General features: G+C 42.7%; 1 protein-coding gene across 1 annotated transcript in view; it reads right to left on the reverse strand.

The window, feature by feature from the left end:
• Nucleotides 1-21,546, reverse strand: part of AFF3 (ALF transcription elongation factor 3) — a 278,863-nt gene that overhangs the window by 40,382 nt on the left and 216,935 nt on the right. The window contains exon 10 of the mRNA XM_075495743.1: nt 5,224-5,389. Coding sequence (XP_075351858.1) covers nt 5,224-5,389 — 166 coding nt within the window. The remainder of the gene's footprint in view (nt 1-5,223; nt 5,390-21,546) is intronic.

The following is a 21,546-nucleotide window of genomic DNA, read 5'->3' on the forward strand; positions in this document are numbered from 1 at the left end:
CCCGAGCAGGTCACATACCATTCTATGGAAGAAAAGTTGGTTTGCTCAAAGTGGGAAATTTTCAGCAGCACGTAAGGATGGAAATATATATGGATATATACCAGAGTGATCAGATAGCAGAACGGTCTCTGTCCCTTGGTTTTCGTGTCATGGAAGTATGCTGCCCTCAAGGCCTTGTAGACGACTGGGCAGTTTTTAATTGGGGTAAAGCTGGTGGTGCCCAGATGGGCAGCAGTAATAGGAATAACAGTCTGTGATGAAGCTGACTCGCAGTGAAATATGGGTTTGGTGTGAAAACCCAAACCAGGAAACTTTACGAGACAAAGATAGTTTCAGGGACCAAGGCACCACAGACATACACATGTGCCAGGCTTTATGGAGAAACAGAAGGATGTGATACACTTCCTTAAAAATTGTGGGTGGATTCATCTGTACAACATAGACACCTATATCTGAGCTAGTCAACGAGTTCCTTCCTCAGTCAGTGGACTACTCTTATAGGGTGTGAAAAATTCCCTCTTGAAATAGACATCTGAAATAGGCCAGATGAGCTGGGCCCTAAAAATGTCTATTCCTCTCCACCGACTGTAAAGGGGAGGCTGAGGTGATGAGCAGATGTAGGTATCTACAGTAGAAGTGTCCAAATTTAGGTGGGATGACTCCCACACAGCACGTCTATATATCTCAGATCTCTTCAAGGCTACAAGTGCAACCAGAGGCACGAGTGGCATGCATCCAAAAGAAACCTTTGTCAAAACTTTATCCAGAAATGCTTTCTGGGGTAAAGGGCTGTTAAACAATGTAAGTGTAATGGGGTCACTCTACGCTTGTTATTACAAAGAGGGACTTAAGGTGTAGCTAATACCATGGTAAACTTGAGCATGACACCACTTTCTTTGAGAGATTAGATAACCTATAATATGTGCATGGACTTAGCCCACTGTGGGGTAGGACTGAGCTATCCGCCATCCCTGCAGTATAATCCGCCTATTGTAAATCCACGTACTACTTTACCCTTATGATACTTGTTTGTGCTGCCCTGCTATCAAAGATTTCATTCAGGGCAATCCCCATACAAATGTGGCATCTTTTCATTATATTTAAGGCATAGATGATGATGATGATGATGATGATGATGAAGATGATGATGATGATTATCATTACTACTACTACTTTATTGCTACTGTTAGCACTGCTGCTAGTGCTTTATCGAATTAGAACTGGGGATTCCCATGTGTTAGGCATGATACATGCATACGGTAAGAAGTGGTTTCCTGCCACAAAGAATTTTCTGGAGGGAAGGGAAAATTTAGTTTGTAGTCATTATCAAAATAGTCCACAGGACAGCTAAAGCCCATGAGTCTTATTTGCAAAGGTAAAGATAGCCTCTACAGTTGGTCTAGTGGTAAAATCCCCTTTTCTTCTGAGTGTACCAGTCGCGAAATTGAATCATGACTATAGTTAAGATGGGAAGAAAAACTTTTTGGAAAACAAAACAGATACGGAAAACATACCCCTCCTACCCCACAAGCCTAAAACTACAACTCTTCTTCTTCTGCCTCCCTAATGAAATCCATCAGAGAAGAAAGGCTGGTGAGGTGACAGGAGCACGCTCTCCGGTTAGCTAGTTTGTTAGATACACACATTCTTCCTATTTTCTGAGCTAAAGAGAAGACAGCTGATGCCACAGAGCACCTGAGGGAACAGCAGGAATTCACAGGCAGTGGCTCCTCAGCCACTGGTACCGATGTCCAGGCACTTGAAGGACTTGATGCACAGTGGTCAGGAGGTGGGTCTCTGCTGATGGGAGAGGAGGGTGGGGAAGAGCATAACCCTACAAATCACTTCAGCTTTGACCTGGTCAGTCACAACGTGGGGACTTGAGATGAAAGAGTATATCCTGTGATGATGGAATAAGCATGGACAAAAAGTATATGTGAATCCTTGAAAAAGAGGAAAAAGCTTTAATGGTTGTGAACTAGTCACAACAGCAGAGGCTGTAAAGGACATTGTATCTGGTGCGTGGGGCTGGCAGGGCCCAGGACAGGACAGCTCTCTCTTCTGGCCTGGTTACTGTTGAGTAGCCACTGATGCTTTGCCCCATGCGATGGCTTCTCCGCTTCCTTCCTACCCATTCCCCCCTCTAGTCCTCCCTGCATAGTGGGTATTCCTGGTTGTCTAACCAGATTCAGCCTTATTAAAGGTCTGCAGGATAACTCAATGGAACAAACAAACTAAATTCTTAGCTTTTGAAATGTAGCTCTTTCTATGGACTTGACACCCAATTTTTTTTTCTACCATCTGCAATAATTGCAAGGACAAGACGTCATTGTTTTCCAGAGTCCTCATTTATGACGTTAATTAAGGTCATGCAAAGAATTCATGACTTCAGCAAAGAAACAGGAGATAGAAGCCTCAGTCCCTTGTTCATAATTTCAGGTTTGGCAGTCCACAAAACTGTAACTACTCACATTAATGTCTGAGGCACCTTAATTTGTCCACATCACTGAAACCAGCCTGAATGTTGTCTCCTGTTCTAGCTCAGCCATTATTCTTAGTTTACTGCAGACATAAAGTGTAGACAGCTGAGCTAGTCACTACAGGCTCTAAATAGTCAATGGAAAGAAACAGACACTTTTAGGGTGCAATTCATCTAATCTAGTTTATATGTATGCTTTACAATGAGCTGCTTTTACACTCTAGGCAACTGCATTTAGACACCTGAGAACAACTCAAAGATCTCAAAATGAGATGAGGAGAAAAATACAGAAGAAATGAAACAGCAATTGAATTTCTATATAACCTCAAAGGCAGAAGACACACTGTCCTAGAAATAAAAATCTTTGAGCATATGCATGTAAAATTTCAGATTATGGAAAAGAAAAAGAATGAAGGCCTCATAATGGTCTGCAGATTTCCGGATTAAGTTCCTCCCAACCTGCAAATATGGATTTCCTGCCCAGCATTGTGCAGAGTACTCAAGTCCATCGTACCTGAATTTATCAGTTTATGCTAAAGCAAAAGCAAAGATGTATTTGCTTTTTCTGTCTTATCCAATAGATGAAATTAATTTTAAGACTAGGACTCTCTCTCCATTTACCCGGTAAGAACATGGCATATACTTTAGGGAGATGGCTTCACTGGGTGCATAAATGCAAGTCAAAGCATTAATGCAAAGCAGACAGGACTTCCAGTCAGAGACATCATATAAGCATGTTTTGAACTGGTGCCATCAGTCATACGATGGGCCTGGGAAAGCACTGGCCCTTGGGGAAAGCACAGGTGTCCTGCTTCCCTGGGACACCCTGACCCTATCCATGGGTGGCCTCTCTCATATCCCATCAAGACGTGACCTATGAAAACCACTGCAGCCATCACATTTTTTTGAGTAATTTACATTTTCGTATAAGCATGTTTCATACAGCATGTCCTAGAAGGCAAACCACACAAATATAATGCAAAGAGACAAGCAACCTGCTGGAGCAGTGCAGCTGTTTTGTGACAATGATCACTGATAACTCAGGCTCTGTACAAAAGTAGTTCCACAGATCTCGAGAGGCTATGTATAAAATGCTTAAGAGGAGGCACTTCCTCCACATTTCCATGACTCTCAGTCCCCTGCTTGACTTTATGAAATCCACGACCTGCCTCAGTTACTTAACTTCCCGCATTCCCTGAGGAATTGCTGCTCTCAGGTCGAAGCAGCACGGGCATCTGCCTAGAGTAAACACTCCTCCCTTCCCGGGTACTATGCTTCTCCTCCTTTTATCTCATATTTCCTTCCCCCCACAACGGTTCCTTCTCTTTCTTCTCTTTGTCCCTTTTCTTCCACCTTCTGAGATCCCGCAGGGAGAGGAGAGACCGAGCACGAGATCTCTGCACTAATTCCAGCGGGGAACTAGGCAGAGAGAGAACAAGGTCTTAACGGGTTGATGAGAGAGCTCAGAATGGGAAATAAGACATGGGGTAGCGCAGGGAGGGCAACAGGGATGAGAGACTGGAAGGAAGAGAATAGAGACGAAAGGAAAGAGAACCAGAGAGAGAGACACAAAGTGAGAGGAAAATTAACTGGAAATGGATCTGACTGTCAAGGAAAGACAGAAAGGAAGATAAGTGTTAAATAAGGAACAAAAGTGACAGAACCTGAGAAAAATATATTAAGGATGTTTCTGTGAGTGCCGCATTTTGCCTGATAGGAAACATGACCCCATATAACGGAGCAAAAGATGAGGAAAGGCTTGCGGGTTATTCAGTATAATTTTTCAGGGTGAGAGAATAGGTAAGGCATAGTTTTGGGAGGAGGAGTCTGGTGATTGGATGCTTTATGTGGAGTAGGAAAATACACTGACTGTATTTCATGTGTATTTACAATCTTGCCGCTAGATTTTTGAATATTTTTACATACATTAATGTGTGTGATGTGGCTGCGGAGTTCATGGTTTTATACTAAAGGTGTGTATTGACCAAAACATGTAAAAACGTCAATCCTGGTAGAAAAGCAGAGCAGAGAAAGCAGCCTTGTCATGTCTGTTGAGCACTCTGCAGAGGTGAAAGCAGAAGGTGGCATAGCACTGGCAGCTTAATTGTAATTTGGCTAGGGCTTGTCTACATGTGGAAATTTTCAGTACTAGCTTTCCAGATGACAATTTTGGGCTTAATGTTTTGCACCATGAGTAATTCAGTTCAGTCCATTTTGGAGGTGGATTAAAATAAATCACACAAAGGCAGCAGTAGCAGAGAATAATTCACTTAGAGAGTGAGGTGAGGGAAGCGTGTGAGTGAAAAACAACTATTTTGCCTTAAAAATCCCCCCTCAAAGTGATTTTATAATAGCTTCCCTGTGTAGAGAAGCCTTTAGTTCCCTGGCAGTGCAGGAGCCCACATCAGGACTTACGCACTAAGCAAGACATTGCTATGGAGGCAGAGTTGCATAAAACTTCAAGCAAGCTGTGAGCCTTGCAAGGCGCTCCACTCGTCTCCAGTTTGAGGAAAATATCACTGGGTTATTTCTTTCTTCATTTTTGTTTCAAATGCTTTAATCTGCCCCAGGATCCCCTGCCACTTGCATTTCACAGCATGCCAGGAGGAGGATCCCTGGGCCTTTCTCTTCCATTTTCTTGTGCATGTCCCCACAGCCTCCTTGTGTTGGCTTGGCTGGAAAAAGGTCTGAGTGGGAGTAATAACAGATTGCTGCCCTAAATCATAAAGAGCAGAAGCCCTTACCTCTGGGCTGGAGTAATGCGAGGGCTTGCTGCCGTCACTCTCGCTGGAGCTGCTTTCGCTCTCGGAGTCAGACTCTGAGCTGGTCTCGGATTCACTGGAGCTGCTGCTGCTCGACCCCTTGCTGGAGAGTCCCGAGGCTCGGGCGTTGGACTGTGGCACCCCCAGGCTGCCAGCCCCACACAGCCCAGCGGGGAGCGGGGAGGGAAGAAAAGAAAACAAGAACATAAAAAAACCACATGTAAAAACCATGGTGTTTTAGGGAGCATACCTATCTGAATGCCTGTGAGCTTGTCTCTGCTGCTAACAAATGGTGAAGTGAGTTCAACATTACGCTGTTATAACTGGGGGGAAAATATGGGGTTACCCTCATATCCGTTTAAATCCATAGCCTTTGCCATCTCTTCTTCATCTGAGGGAGGGTCAAAGTTTTCACTTCAGCTTGTCTCTTTTCTCATTCAACAGACATTTTAGGATATATTAAAGATATCAAACATTAAAAAACAGAGTATAGAAAGCAGTCTTACACTGTCTAATGAACACTCTGCACAGAGGTGAAAGCAGGAGATGAAAAAGGTGACCAGTTAAGAAATGGAGTTGAACTCCACAGTACCGATCATTTATAAGTAGTAATAGCAATAACGATAATAATAATAATAATACATCCTCACTGGAGCTTCCGACCCCCGTCTTTTGTTCTGCACACTTCTTCACCTACCCATAAGTGATGTGGTTACCTGCATATGCCATCTTGATATTGACAACTGCAAGATCTAAAACTCTGATCCTGCAAAAACTTGAAGAGCTCAGGCCTGTGTTTTTGCATGTCAGCAGTGCAGTGCTGTCAGCGGAGCTACTTGCCTTCCTAAAAGTTATGTTTGCATGCAAGTGTTTGTATTATCAGGCCTGACAGCAGAAGAAATGTATACTTTCCTGAAACAGTTGACCATGCATATTAAAAATATCACAGTCATAAAGACTTGAGTGTGAAATGTCCTATTAAGTCATCCAGCTTATTCCCCAGGCAATGGAAGATTGTTCCCTATAGCAGGGTGCATTTTCTAGTGAGTTGTCCAATTTGATTTTAAATTACTTGAATGCAGCTTTTACTTTTACCCCTGGGAAACTTCTCTGCAAACTAACCCAAATTCCACTGTCAGAAATTCCTCCCTACATTCAGCCTGAAGTTGCCCTTTTTAAATTTATTGTTGTTACTTATTATTTCATCCTATTACTAATAGTTACTATGACAAATTATCCTCCTCCCTTTTTGCTTTCACATATTTGCAGACTGTTTTCCTGCCCTACTTCAGTCATCTTTCAGACAAGGCCTTACACATTTACTTCTTCTGATCTTTCTTCATAAGTCATTATCTCCTGGGATATGGGATCATTTTTATGGCTGTTTTCTGAACTCATTCCAATTTGTCTATATCTCCCTGATAACAGGATGCCCAAAACAGAGTGCAGCATTATAGATGGGTTCTCACTAGAGCCCTACAATGAAGGGCTATTACCTTCCTGCTCCTTGATGCGTTGCTTCTGTAAACATATACCCGAGCTGTGATAGAATATATAGTCCATTAACACTCCTACATCTCTTTCAACGCTGCTTTCTCCAGAATTCATCCACTGATAGCTACATTTGAGATTATTTGCTTCCAGAGAGATTAGCTTGCTTTTTTTCTTCATACCAAATCTCATTTTCTTCTTTACCGCACATGCTTCTAGCTCCTTTTGATTTATTTCTCTGCCCTCGGAGGTGTCTGCAGCAACTTCTAATTTATTATCAAATACAAACTTAATTAAATGGTTATTCACTTCCTTCTCCAGATCATTAATGAGACTGTTAAATAAACCCCACATGAAACACACCGGTACCCTAATAACCATCTCTTCCCAACTCCATTCACCGGTGTTTATCATTACCCTTGTTTACGCTCCATCAGTCCAATATTGTGGCTAATGCAATGTGATCTTGGAGACGCATTTTGTGAGAAATAATATCTAATAATTAATTACAGTTCTGCTATGCTGCACCTAATGAATTGTCTTTACCTGCTAATGGTGCATTTCATTCTGGAAAACTGGTACCTGACTCCTGACACAAGCCACACATGACAGGCAATTTCTGGGGCTTTGAAAAGAGGCCAGGCCATCAGAGATGCAGTTTCAACTCCACAGTTCCCCACGGCCGCACAATTCCTGGCCCTATCCCCACCTCCCCTAACATATGCCAGCCTTTCCCCACTGGACCACCTGTCTTGCACAAGCCCGTCGTCCCACCACATCGCCTTCACTTACAGCATCCCCCCTGCCTTTTGCTAGGAAGCGGCACAGCTGCCCATGGCTTTCTTGCTCCAGAGAGTTTCTGGTTGCGTGGGGAATCGTGCCGCTGTTGGAGAGCTTTCTGCACCCTTCGAGGCACAGTGGGGCCAGGCAGTGCAGAAAACCTCACCTGTGATCTCACCTTACTAATTAAAGCAAGTAAAATAAACAGGGGAGGGAGGAGATGACATCCATTTATATTTTTGACCTTTATTTCCATCCTTGTAACCATCAGGCGGCAGAGAGAGGCAACAGTAAAAGCTCATGCTCTGGCAGGATGGCTCGGTGCTACACACATGTTCACAGAAGTGCCTGCCAGCTCTTGGGAGGCAAGAGGTCTGTCATCATGCACAGGCATTAAATGTACCAATTACAATGAGTGCCTTTAAAAACTCGCCCTCTGCTATTTTGGTTGTTATTCATGATGTCTCTTTGTCTAGCCAGGTAGGTGTGGTAAATACAAGATTTTCAGGCAGCCATTTGTATAACAGCGTTAAGGCACAGAGATGCCTGAAACAGAAACAGCTTATAAGCTTGTAAAAAGTTTCCTTCCCGGAGAAGGAAAATTGATATTTCGTGCACTGCTTTGGGACAATGCAGGTTTCCACTTGTACAGGTTGCCCAGTAAACTCTGTAAAGATACAAGTTGGTCACTTATATTAACAGATTACAGTCAATCCCTTGCTAATAAAATAGTGAGAGCTATATAAAGGCCATTGTGAGTAGGTTTTCTGGTTTTGATTTTTTTGTCTTCTTTCTTTTCTTAAGGGAATATGAAAAGCTAACTGCCTTTTCTGACAGTGTAGCTTAGGGAATGCTTTTGACAGTGTCTGACTCTGATGGATTTCCAGTCCTCTCCACAACAGCATTGTGACTGTTGCCTGAAAAGTTCTTCAACATCACAAAACATCTGCACATTTATGTCCTGCCCCTAGTGACTGTGGTCTTAATTTTTAAACCATCATTTTTGTTTGGCATTGACTGAAGTATTCAGAATTGCTATATAGGGGATGAGAGAGAAAAAAACCCCACAGTAATATTTCTTTCCTGTTGTGACATGAAATGTTTTTCTAGGCTGCTGAATAGAAATTGTTACTACAGCCATAGATATAAAATATAACTGTTGGACTCTTCACAAACATCTGGAAATCTATGTTTGCTGCTCTAATGGTAGCCAATATACTACAAAAATTTAACATTACAATATTTTCCCATTTGTGCTGATACTGTGGAAGTCGCCTGTCCCCTTCTACCTTTTCCATTTTTAAATATAGCATATTCTTATAAGGATCCTCATTATATCATAGTGACCAGGGTGAAAACAGTTACATGTTTCTTCATGCATTCTGATTAAAAAACGACCATTATTTTAAATTGGCAACTTCCATTTTGGACTGTTTTTTCTAAAGTATGTAAGCAAGATCATGCAGTCAAAATAAAAGACTGATTTACATTTTAATGACTGTGGCACATAACATTCATGCATATTTTGCTACTGGCTTATGCCCCAGAATTAATTACTACATCATAGAAATGATATTTTTATTTTAAGCAATTAAACAACAATTTGGGTAAGAACCATTTTTCTTTAAAGCCCTTGATCAGAATATGCACTCTTTGACTTAAGAGAGAGAGTAAATACCCTGTAAAGTTGCCAGAAGTTCAGTAATAAGATCACTAATAACCAAAACACCATCTGAAGTTTCTGATCACATATCTCCCATCATCCTGGCTACATGGGACTCGGGCACCTAAGCACCGTGCAAGTCTCCAACAACCTATTTTCCTGCACTGGCTAGTGGCCAAGTCACCCTTCTCCGAAAAACTCCTAGATTCCTTGTAGCCTCAATTTTTCTCAGATGTGCAGGTTTAGAAACACAGTGATTTGGGGAGATTAATACTTCTTCCCAACTTGAACTAATTTGTGATCCAAGTTGAGAGGCGGAGCCATCTCAATCCCTGGAGAAGCCTGAGAGGTTAGTTGTGGTGGGACCAGTTATTAGCTCCATCAGACTGCATGGCCATGGCCAGCCTTTGAACAGCACCAAGGTGGTTTAAAGACTTGTGCAAGAAGGTGCAGGCATTTGTTATTCGGTCAGTGGAGAGAGATTCCCAAATCAGATTGCCTCAGTGGCCCTCAGGAGACCTCTTGAGGTTAATCACGCTGGATCTGGGTCCTACTCTATGCTTCATATTAAGCTGCTGCTTGCAGCTGCACTACTTTCCATGATAATAAATCATGGCGTTCAGCACTGGCCACAAGAAGTTCCCGGGCAGCTAAGCATATGCTGCATTGCAGGAATTCAGTCTCAGTGTTTCAAAGACAGAGAGCATGGATGCCTGATCAAGGTACAAGTAAAACAGATGCAGTTCTTTACCAAACTGCAAGTATTTTGTAACAATATTAAATGGATTCAAAAGAGAAAAATCCCTCCTATGCTGAAGAATTTGTGATCCCAGTTCTTCACTGTTTTACAATATGAAGGCACTTTATACCTACTTTACACAGGCATGAATGATTATCAAGAATGCAAAGCAAGGGAGAATCAGGCCTTGAAGAAAAGACTGTGCCAAGAAAACGTATCAGAGTGAGCCTCTGAAATACTTTTCCCGCCACAACAAAGGCTATGCAAATGCTCATGCTTCATATATTTTGGAGTCCAGTCGGTCTGTGTAATTTCAGTTTGCAAGAATTGTATCCAGAGCCTTCTTATCAAAAAGCTCAGTAACACTATCTGCTGTATTTGTTTTCGTGTCTGGAGATGGGACAATATTTAGCCAGTGTCATCTGCATAGCTGTGATCATTTAAACTATTTTTCTTCTAAATCTCACCCTACGGTACCATCCATCAAGCACTGTGCAACTACCAAGTGGCCCCGACTCCCCATAGGAAAGAGGAATGCAAAAATTAGTGCGAAGAGCTGACTTGAATAAACAAATGACACTGTTAGGGATCACATTGTCAACATTGAGAGGTAAACATGGAGAAGGTGATCTGAATTCGTAGATGTCACAAACGTTCGAGAAAATCCTAAGAAAGGTTGTATGAATGCTTGCAGTATTTGAAATACCCAGAAAATCTATCACTGTCTGGAAGATCAAGGCCAATTGTGGGAAAACAATACTCTGAAACAGACACCAGTCCCTTGGCTGGTATAAACTGTCATAGCTCCATTGACTTCAATTAGGCTACACTGATTTAAATCAAACAGTAAATGTGACCAAGACTCTGAAATGGTGTTTCAAACTCAGTGATGAAACCATATTCCACGGTTTAAAGGAGCTCTGCTGGCAGAGTCTCTATTTTTATTCCAGATTAAAGTCTCTGAAACACCACTTCCTTCTTCCCTTGAAGCCAACCTAAAACCCAGCGAAGGTCTTTCACGGAAAAGTCTTTATCCCTTTGTTGTGAGAAGCAACTTCCACATGGTGCTTCCTCAAAGCACAAACTGAGAACATCGTGCCAAGATCTGTATAATTATCTGTGCTGCCTGGCACTGAAGATATTGCACGTCTCCCATGCGCACAGTAGGGAATTCCTGTGTCGATAATTGTGAATGAATCACAGAGGCAACGGAAATGCCCACTTCTTGCTGCTGCCCCTTTGTATTTTTCAAATTCTGATTCAGCGAAGACATCTGAAGCACGCTTACCACGGGGGTCTATCTGGACTTGCAGATCAGGCCATCCCAATGGGGATGTAACAGAACATATGGGGATATTTTCTGAGGCAACTGTAGAATGCCAAGAAATAGCGCCACAAGGATAGCCTACAGAATGAATGTGGACATCGTCCATTTGTTTCAGGCCAAAATCATGCTGAGAAAAGGGAGATGATACTACAAACTCTAGAATATGCACCCGCTTGAGGACAGCCAGATACCTCCATGGTTTAAAATACGAAGGCTGGTTCTGTACTTAATATACAAACATGAGTATAAGGAGCCTCTGCTCTAGTTTTAGCTCTGCTGTGTTGAGTCTGAATGACCAAATCAGTGGACCCTTCCAGGGCTCCGGTCACCATCCTAGTCATACACGGGGATGACCGAACTTGACTACCTTCAGTGTGTTAGGAGATGTCCTTTGTTATTCTTTAAAAAGCACTTGGATATCCATGTTCCGAACACAGTATGGAAGTGACACAAATTTATGTTTTTGTACCTTTGCTACCTGAGAGCATGAAACCAATTAACTGTCTGAGTTCTTTACAGCTACTGATTGTCAAAACCTATCATTCACCAACAAAAAACATAGCTAGCCCTGCCATGGTCGGCTGTTCAGGCCTGAATGCAAAAAAATGAGGCCGGGCACTTCCCTTTCTCCAGGTAAACGATTTCCCAGGAGTCTGTTAATATCTTTAGGAAACAGAGAAATGTTTTCATACCTCATTCCTATAATGGATGAGGTATGAAATGGGAGTCATGATGAGTGAGAGTCCTGGAGGTTGTTCAGCTTGTCACAATATATAATGCTTCTGTGAAAGCACTGCATTACCTTAGCCGCACCACCTTTGCACAGCACAACTAATAAAGCACAGCTGCCAAGAACAGAGTTCATAGACTCCACCTATATTTTAACACTGTCCTTGGGAGTTGCTTAAATAGTTTGTGCTGACAAGACTACAAGTATCATCCGATAATGCAAACCTAAGGTAAATCAGGTCTCTTCAGAGAGTCAGGTGTGCCCTGTGTAATTGCAGCTTAATTGCCAGAACAGTCACCAAAGAAAACCAAATTGATAGGAAAGGCTGTTTAGAAAAAACAAGCTATGAATCTCACGCACACACACATACAAAAACCACTCAAGAAAATTCAGTCTGGCAAGGGGGTATCTACTTAAGGCCTGGTTGATACTGGAAGCAGCAGAATCACAGCTCCCACCTTGAAGGAATATGGTAGGAAAGAGAAAACCACACAGAAAAAAACCTTGGCGAAAAAACCCTCCTAAAATAAAATGCTACAAAACAATTAATAGTGACATCTCTGTATAAATAGTTCTATCAGGAGGAGCGGATGCTGGGGTATCTGAGACGAAAGGGTCCAATAGACCTGGAGCAGCATTAGCGTCGGGATGAAGTGATTAGTCAGCAGGCTGACAGCTGTGCTAGGAGCCTGGTGCCAGATTCCAGTGTATGCTTTCCACCGCTGCCAAGTGTTTGCTTGTCGTTCCAGATAAATGGAGCATCAGCAGTGTTTTATTTGACCTGCTCACAAGAAAAATAAAGCAACTCTGACTTCCTCAGTGTGTTTGTCGTTGACCTTGCATCAGCTGAATATGAGCAGAGATTCCCTGGTCCAGGAAAGTTAACTCTTTAGTAGAAGAGGAGTGATAGAGTCTTTTTACCTTGGTGGTATAATTAGTCTCTTAATGGCTCAAAGTACGGTGACTTAAAAAGAAAAAGTGACAGGCACAGCCTATGTGTCCTATACTGTCCTTGGAACATGCCCTTGGATCAATGGCCTGGAGAATGATGAACAGCTTTGAGAATAGTCCATGAACAGCTACCCTGCTGCCTCCAGTGTGAAATCAGGAAACCATTTCTACAGAGACTTTTTTTTGGGGGGGCAGGGGGTAGACATAAATTGTAAGTGGATGAAGTTATTGAGAAGATTCAGTCAGACAACACTGCTTTTGATTTCCCCCTGAGACCCAGGCCAATGGCTTTTGTGTGTTTCCTTCATATGTACCCCAGAAGTTTTATTTTTCTCTTTTCTTCATCAGTTTGGTCATGTTAGGAACTTTCTATTTGAGATCCCCTCTGTTGTCCGGTCAAGGCCAGCTTCTGCTGCTGGGTGGAAATCAGACACAGTGTCTTTGAATTACATGTCTGAAAGGGAATGTAGAACACACATTTTTTTTGACCTTTAACGCCCTCGATGTGCGAAGGTTCTCCTTCATGGTGGCTAAGAGTCCCAGACATACTCCGGAAGCAGCATTACTCAAAGGACTCTCTTGGGACACATACCCTTTCCTCTTCTCCTCTAGGAATCTAGCTCTCACATGAGATCAAAAGGCCAAGGGAAGGGGTAAGAAACCTAGACAGACTTTGCAAGAAGGAAAAAGGCCTCCTCTGAGCACTTGTAGATGTATGGTACTAGTGGCTGAGACTGTGGTCAGGCATAGTTTCTCCATATCCAATAATATGAAGCTTTGGATGTCTTTCTGGCACTCATTGATTCCTTGTAATAACCAAGTGCATTCTTCTGGACACTCCTTACTTTCCAGTCTTTCCTCTTTTTTACCTATCTCTCCTCCCTTCCTCACTTTGAGGAAGTTCCTCTCCTGGCAGCATCAGGAGTTGCTGCATACAATTGCCAATGGTCTCCAGAGAACATGAGTTCATTTGCCCAAGGGAGATCAGATTACTTAGGCTCACTGAAGAAGGTCAGTATCACTAGAGATGAGCTCTGTTCCACTTCCCGTTACACGAGTTAAAAACATGCCTGCATTTCATTGGTTTGCATGAAAAGCCAGATATGGAATAGGGGCTCAGGGCTCAGCTGTCAGAAGGTCTCATTAGAGTAGGCTAATGTGAAAGTAAAGATGTCATGAGGCTCTGCACAAGTTCTTTTGGTCACAGGGAAACAAGATGCTGAATCCTACCAATTGAGGAACGACTTCTGGACCGATGGCCCTTCAGGAGAGAGGGAGAGCTCCATAGATGTCCCTTTTTCACAAAATCTTGATGTCACATATGACAGTAGGAGGGGAGACCCTTGTGCTTCAGCAAAATAAGAAATCAGGAAGTTACATCTGAAGTCAATGACAATAGGAAGAAAGGCACTAATTTAGTGAGGGGTGAATGGAAATACAGAGTGTAAAGAGTGACAAGGACTAAGGACTGTTTGTAAGTAAGTCAGCTGCCAAGAAGTCACCTAAAGACCTCAACCAAGCCAATTTTCTGACTTTGTGAACAAATAAGTCATGTGACTCATACAGTCAGGACTTCACCTATTGTGTAGGGCTTAAAAATAACTAAAAAATAATGTAGCTGAGTTAAATCAAGGTGGAATTGGAGCCTCTTGGTCAGATCTTGATATAGCTGACCAGTGGGGTATAGGATAGTGGGTTTGTAGGCATACAGTTTTTCTGACCTTAATTTACTACCTAACTACTAACTACTTCATCACCCAAAAATGCCTTCTTGAGATTCCTACCTCTCTTGATAGAGGGAATCTAGGATCCTAAGGGTCGCTTAAACAGTATGCCTGGTATGCCCCACACCATGTGCATTTTGATCTGGATGGGAAGCAAGGGAGGTTTAGTTCAGACTCTTCTTCATAATTTCCTTTTCAGGGTTCAGTCAACTCTCTCCACTTATCATAAAGACTGGCGGTGGTATGCAATATGGTGGTATGCAACCTATATCCACTCCCGACTCAGTACTCCACTGTTTCATCAGAGCACTATTAAAGGCTGATCCCCTGCCAGATTCAATGATACCAGTACTACCTATCTCAGGAATAGATCCTCCACTAACAGTTTGAAGGTGATTACAGTGGCTTGGTCTTTGGTGGGATAGACTTCAAACCGCTGGGAGAGATGATGCAAAGATAAAGGTAATTAAGCACTGGAACAGATCATCAGTGAAGATGTGGAATATCAGTCACAGTAGTTTCAGAAAGTAGGTTAGGCAAAAGAGCAATGCAAAATGTTCTGTAGAGTGGCATTAATCCACTATCTTCAAAATGTCTCATCAGGAGAATTCAATACCAATTCCCTGGAAATTAACCTGGGTGTTGCTTTTCTTGTCTCATTTATTTCCTAAAGCATGAAGTATAGTTGTACTTCTGTCCAAGAAAACAGCAATTTTTGCTTGTGCGTGACAGCTTCATCAAGCCACAGAAGACAACCACTGCAGTGCACACGAGGAAAATCCTCGTCTGCTTTGGCCTACCATCACCTTATTTCAGAGTTACTGTTAACATAACTCATGTTGTGGCTGGCTATCTAAACGGACAGCGTTTCATAATTTTCTGACACAGTTGCACCTTGCTTCAGTACAGCAGTCTTTTGCCTCAGTCAGCAGGGCCCTGGGTATGGTTCTCTCTTGCGAGATCTCTCGCTAAGCTCTAAGAGTCCAAATACAGATGAACTTGTGCAGATAAAATTACTAACTACCATAATGGCTGTCCAAATGGGTGCAATAAATTTCAGCATGAGACAAACTCTCTCAGGTTTTACTGACTCTTAATGTTGCTGCTGCCAGCTTTAGTGTTACTCTTTGACTGAAGCCATATTCTGTTGTCTCCCAAAGGTCTTTTCGGCCCGTCAGCTCTAATCAATATGCTGCCTTGAGAAGGAGCTTGTTTTAAGTAGGTTTGCTCACCATAAAGAACCATATAAAGAAAACTTGACTTCTACTCCTTGTCAGCATATATCACTCCCTATGCAGAGCAGCATTTAGATGGTCTGTTAGTTGAATCCAAGTGCTCTCTTTTATATGTTTCAAGAAATGACAAATGCCTGGAAAAAATGCATAGTTGTTCTACAGAAGACATTAGGCAGACTCAGCAACGGCAAGCAGAACAGCTAATAAAGCCCAGAATTGTAGCAGAGAGGATGTTAAAAGCTAATTAGTTTGAGATTATTTGAAGACTTGTAAAAGGTTCTTCTGTTCTCCTTTCTGATGTAAGTACAGCCTGTTTTCCAGTAACATGCAAAACTATTTTAATATGTTTTTATAAAGAGTTGCCCAGGATATGCTGTTTACCTATTATTGACATACTAGCTAAAGATAAAGGATGCTTAAAACCAATTTTCAGCTGTTGAATATTTGCCTGTGGTGCAGCCTTAGGTTTTCAGGGATCTGAGCCACAGGGAAAAAAACTTCTCCCGTTCTGACCGGGCTTAGATTCTTGACCCCTTATTCTGGCTTAGAAGCATTGCACTTTACAGCTTGGATTGGAGTACCCGGAACTGCTCGTGAAGAGCAGGAATGGTCTGTCTAGTGAGGGTATCAGGATCTGACCCACTGTAACCCAGCAATACAGTGTGCAGGTACTTGATGAAGGATTTTAAGATCCAGAAAGCAGCCCCTACTAGTAACCTTTGCTGTGCCTTCCTCAGTTATAATGTATTAAGGTGGCCTGTGAAAAACAATGAATAAGTATGATAAGCACAAATATATAAATCTATGTTGAGAGACTTATATAAATTGTCCTTTACAATTCAAAGGAAAAATCAAATGTGAATGGTATCCTTTTGTTAGATGTTGTCCCTGGAAAGTGAACTTGAGGTTTGTTCATGCACACACAAATGATGAGGGGACGCAGAAATAAATTACAAAGCAAATATAATTTTGTTTGCTTTATTAATCTAGAATGTGGTACCAATGCGTCTGGACTCAGTGGCTCCCCAGCTGCACCCTCCTGCAGGATGTTATCAATCCTTTATTTCTGTGAAATGTGCTACCAACTAGCAGGAAAAGCACTAGAACTGTATGACATTTTAATAAAAAAAATCAGTCTTACACCATGCTGTGTCCTGATGTAGTTAAACTTATATCTTCAAATATACCTTTCAATTCATATCTCATATGTTTTGCTGTTCATTAACTGCCATGCATCTTTTTAGGTTTCTTAGGATATTACATTATCACCAAGGTATGCCTAGGTGCCTTTGCCTATTCTTCAATGTATCTTTTGTTCTCCCTGCCTCTCCCAGGGAGGCAGAAAGGAAATACACACGTGACAGTGGGGAGAGAGCACAGGAACAGAGAGAAATATTGCTCATCAGTGCTGCTTCTCCCTCCCAGTGCCACAACAAGCTGTTGCTGCCTTCTTCCTCTCTCTGCACCTAGGCTAATAGTCCCCTTCTGGCACCCTGGTCTTACTGCAGTATCTCAAACACCTCTCTGCCTGCCTGAGGTCGCACATGGTCTAGGATGTGCTGCCTGAAGTGGTGGGCCTCTTCAGAGCATGAACTTACATTTAGCAGTGTGATCCAGCAGGGAGACTGTTAAAGGTGTAGGAGTCAACATGTGTTGCTGCTAGGAGTTCAGTGCCCAGCTGTGAGGATATACGTTCCGTATTTCTTTAAAAGTGTATCAGGTCACCTGCCTGCAGCTGGGAAACAGCTGGGGGAAAGTGGAAGATGCTGCACAACAGCTCTGCAGAGAAGATGGGACAGACAGATAGGTTTCCAGGAGAGTATGGTTCTCCATAGTCAGTGCAGCAAGAAAGTAACTCTTCAGGATTTTTTTTACCACTCCGACATGGCTCTAAACCCTGGTAGACAAGCCTCAGCTTGGGGAGAAAGATCAAATGTTGGGTCTTTGCCATTAGCTTAGACACTAGGGGAAAGGGCTAGATGACCTTGTTGATAACTAGCTTGAAGACTCCAGCAGGCCTTCAGACAGTTTTATTAATCATAAAAGTCATTAAAAATAGCCAGTTCCTCAGGGGCAAAGAAAAATAAAACCTCAGAAGAATGAATCAAGGCAGGCATCTTCCATTCCTAAGAGCACTCTGTTCGCATTCTGTGCAGGGAACGGAGAGGGACTACTTAGGAGCGAAACTCCCAAGCAATATAACCAAATGCTTTCTCAGGGAAGGGGCAAGCACTTTCTTATGGACTTAGATTGCAACAAGGAAAGATATTGATGGGCTTTGTGTACAGCTCAGAGGCACTGAACTTTCAGACAGTTGACTGCAGGGCTTGCATGTCACACCCAGAATCAGGAAGATAGTTCTCCTCTTTGCCTTTGCGCTTGGCCTTTCCTCTTTCACTTTTTTGCTTTTCCCTTGCCTCTCCCTTTTCCCCTTATCTTTCCCTTTCCCCCTTGCATTACCTTGCTTTCTTTTTTTTAAAAAATGGATAGAGATAACATTTATTTACCTCTATGCCACTGTCCAGTGCCTGTGCTCTATCTCAGCAGTCTTTAGCTGCCTTTGCCATATGAACCTGTCAGGCCTTAAAGATGTCTTATGTATCTTAGGGCTTCTCAAGTGGCTTTAGATGCCTGTGTTAAGGTACCTGAATCCCATCTTAATTTTGTCGTCTCACAGTTATGAAGAAATCCTTCCAAAGCAGCCCAAATGTAAAACAAAGCATTGCTATCTTCCTGGGTCTGCAGACAACCAGAATCAATAAAAGGTATAAACTTTCCTACCAAAATTAGCTTTATAGGGATGCTGACCACAAAACACAATGGTAGTTTAAACATAAGCATTCATTTCTTTTAACTGGAAAGGTTTCAATGGCGAAAAAAACCTGTGGATGAAGAAGTAGGACATAAGGCATACAAAAAAGAGGATGGAGGAGAATCGTAGGTGGTGGGAAGGAGAGGAAGCTTGCAGAGCCAGTTTTTCTGTGGTCTGTGGGGCTGGTGACTGAAACGTGTACAGTAGGCGAATGATGCAGATTTTCTGCCCAGAAGATCTGTTGCCTCTCTGCAACATTAGACATAATTTTTGTACTTCTGTGGCCCAGGCTTGGGAAGAGTTGGGCGAGACCCCATGCACCAGTATAAGCAAAGGGGATCAGCTGTCTGGAAAGCAGCTTTGCGGACAAGGCCCTGAGGGTCCTGCTGTACACCAAGTTTACCATGAGCTAGCAATGCTCCGTCACGGCAAAGGCAGCCAACAGCACCCTACGCTGCAGTAGGAAGAGCGTTGCCAGCAGGTGGAGGGAGGTGATCCTTCCTCTCTACTCAGTCCTGGTGAGACACATCTGAAGTACTAGATCCAGGTCTGGGCTCCCCAGTACAAGAGGGACATGGAACAACTCCAGCAAGGTGCCATGAAGAAGACTAATGGATTGGAGTAGCTTTCACATGAGGAGAGGTTGAGAGAACTGGAAGGGATAAATACCAGATTGGAGGGAGTGAAGAAGACAGAGTCAGGCTCTTCTCAGTGGTGCCCAGTGACAGGACAAGATGCAATGGGCACAAACTGAAATACAGGAAGTTCCCTTTAAACATAACAAAAACCTTTTTTTTGCTGTGAGGATTGTCAAACACTGGAACAGGTTGCCCAGAGAAGCTGTGAAGTCTCCATCCTGGAGATATTCAAGACCCAACTGGACACAGCCCTCAGCAACTGCTTTAGCTGACCCTGCTCTGAGCGGGGGTTGGACTGGGTGATCCCCAGAGGTGCCTTCTGGCCTCAGCCATCCTGTCACCCTGTGGGACTAGCTCAGGTACCACAAACTACGGTGCTCTGTGGGAACACAAAGCTCAGTGGGGTATGATGCCCACCCAAGAAGCTGGGTAACTACATGGGCATTGAATTGTTCCTGAGCTCAATTTGGCCGTGGGTGTCCCTCCGTTGTGTGTTTAAAGCTCACTCAGATGGCTACATAAGTCATTGCCCCAATTTGACTGAAGTGTAGGCTTGGCCTTGGGAACAGCACTACAGCTGAAACCATGTGCCAGCTGCATATCACATGCTGGCAGCTTTACCCACTGCTCCATCCTTTTGCAGGCTATTCCATGCTTGTCAGAGTAAAATGGACTCTAGGGGTGTTATCAGGTTAATTTGCTGCATTTGGTGTCTTTTACAGCAGGTGGAAGGTGTAGCAGCAGCAGCCGCAGGCTGGAAGACTTCCTTCTTCAAACATTTCTGGATCTGTTTCTGAATGTGTTCAGCAGTATCTGAGGCAGCCCATCAGGCCATGCTTTTTTTATTTAACTGCACTTTACAGCACCTCCCTCATTCTATAAAACCTTGCTGTTAGGAGACTGCTTTACATTTTTTTGGGAGTATCTCTCAAGTGCAGTTGTCTAGCATCACTGCCCAGAGCAGCTGCTGACAATGCCAATGCACCGCGAGCTGCAAAATCCTTCCATTCTGAAATCAAGAGTAGAAAAGATCATCATGAAATAATGGACTAATGTAGCCATTCTGTCTATGCTGCTCATAAATTAGATTTTGAACCTGGCAATTGCAGGGTAATTAGGAGGAGAGTAGCTTTCCTGCAGGAACATATATTTCCTATTCTGCCTGCCTGACACACTCCAGTTTAATTTTTCCTTTGTTCACTCAGCTCAGAGAACGGCAATTACCAAAGGCGATAGCCTAGTGGCAATTTTTGAATCATGAAGAGACTTAGGACAGAAATGAGAAGGAAAAAAAAAAAGGACAGGTATCGCTAGTAATTAAAATAATTTTGAATTAAAGGAACTATTTCAATAATTGCTTTTGTACTATAATCGTCACCACATAACCTATCCTTATGAATTACTAATACAGTGAAATAACACTACTGTGGAGAGTGAGCTTAAAAAGACAGCTTTCCTAAACACGTAACCTCATCAGTGAGAGATAAGTAATGTTTGGGCAGACGTTTTGGAATGGTAGGTGATGCCATGGCTCTGATCACTAACATCCATGCGATTTAAAAATTGCACTCCTTCCCCTTTTGGCCCTGTCAGAGAGGCACAGGAAACAGAGCAGGAATTCCCATCTCGGGTGGCCAGAAGAAGGTTTCATATTATTAAAATAGATGATTTCCTTCATCTACGAGCCTCTGAGGAGCATAAATTACAAACAACATCAAAGCAAGTGAAAAGTTTTAGAGGAGACTGTCAAAGAGACTGCTGGGGTTTCCTTGGTAGATTTCCATTTTTAAGGAGTCTCAGCAATTTACTTTCTTTCTCAAAACAATTCCATATGTCTGTACATTATTTACAGTTGTTTTGATTTTTGTTGTCAAGGGTTTTAAAGAAACAATATTGCAATTATTTAACATGGGGAAATAAAGTTAGACAGACAGTGCCTGCAGTAACTAATTACTGGGATGATCTCATGGACTAAAACTTTGCAGACTTGCTCTGTGCTCTCCAGGGTTAGACAGCATGAGTGTAGATACAAAGAAAAGCAGTATAGCTAACTGGAAATAAGCATAGGTCTGATGCCCTACAAATACAGCAACTAATTATTCAGGTTGCCATCACTGATTTTACAGGATGAAACACCATGGCAAGCGTGGGGCACAAGAATAAAGCTGTGAGATATGTTGGCCCAGATTTGAAGTAGACCTGGGAAAACTTTGTT

This window comes from Mycteria americana, chromosome 1, assembly GCF_035582795.1.
Source record: "Mycteria americana isolate JAX WOST 10 ecotype Jacksonville Zoo and Gardens chromosome 1, USCA_MyAme_1.0, whole genome shotgun sequence".
Classification (NCBI taxonomy): domain Eukaryota; kingdom Metazoa; phylum Chordata; class Aves; order Ciconiiformes; family Ciconiidae; genus Mycteria; species Mycteria americana.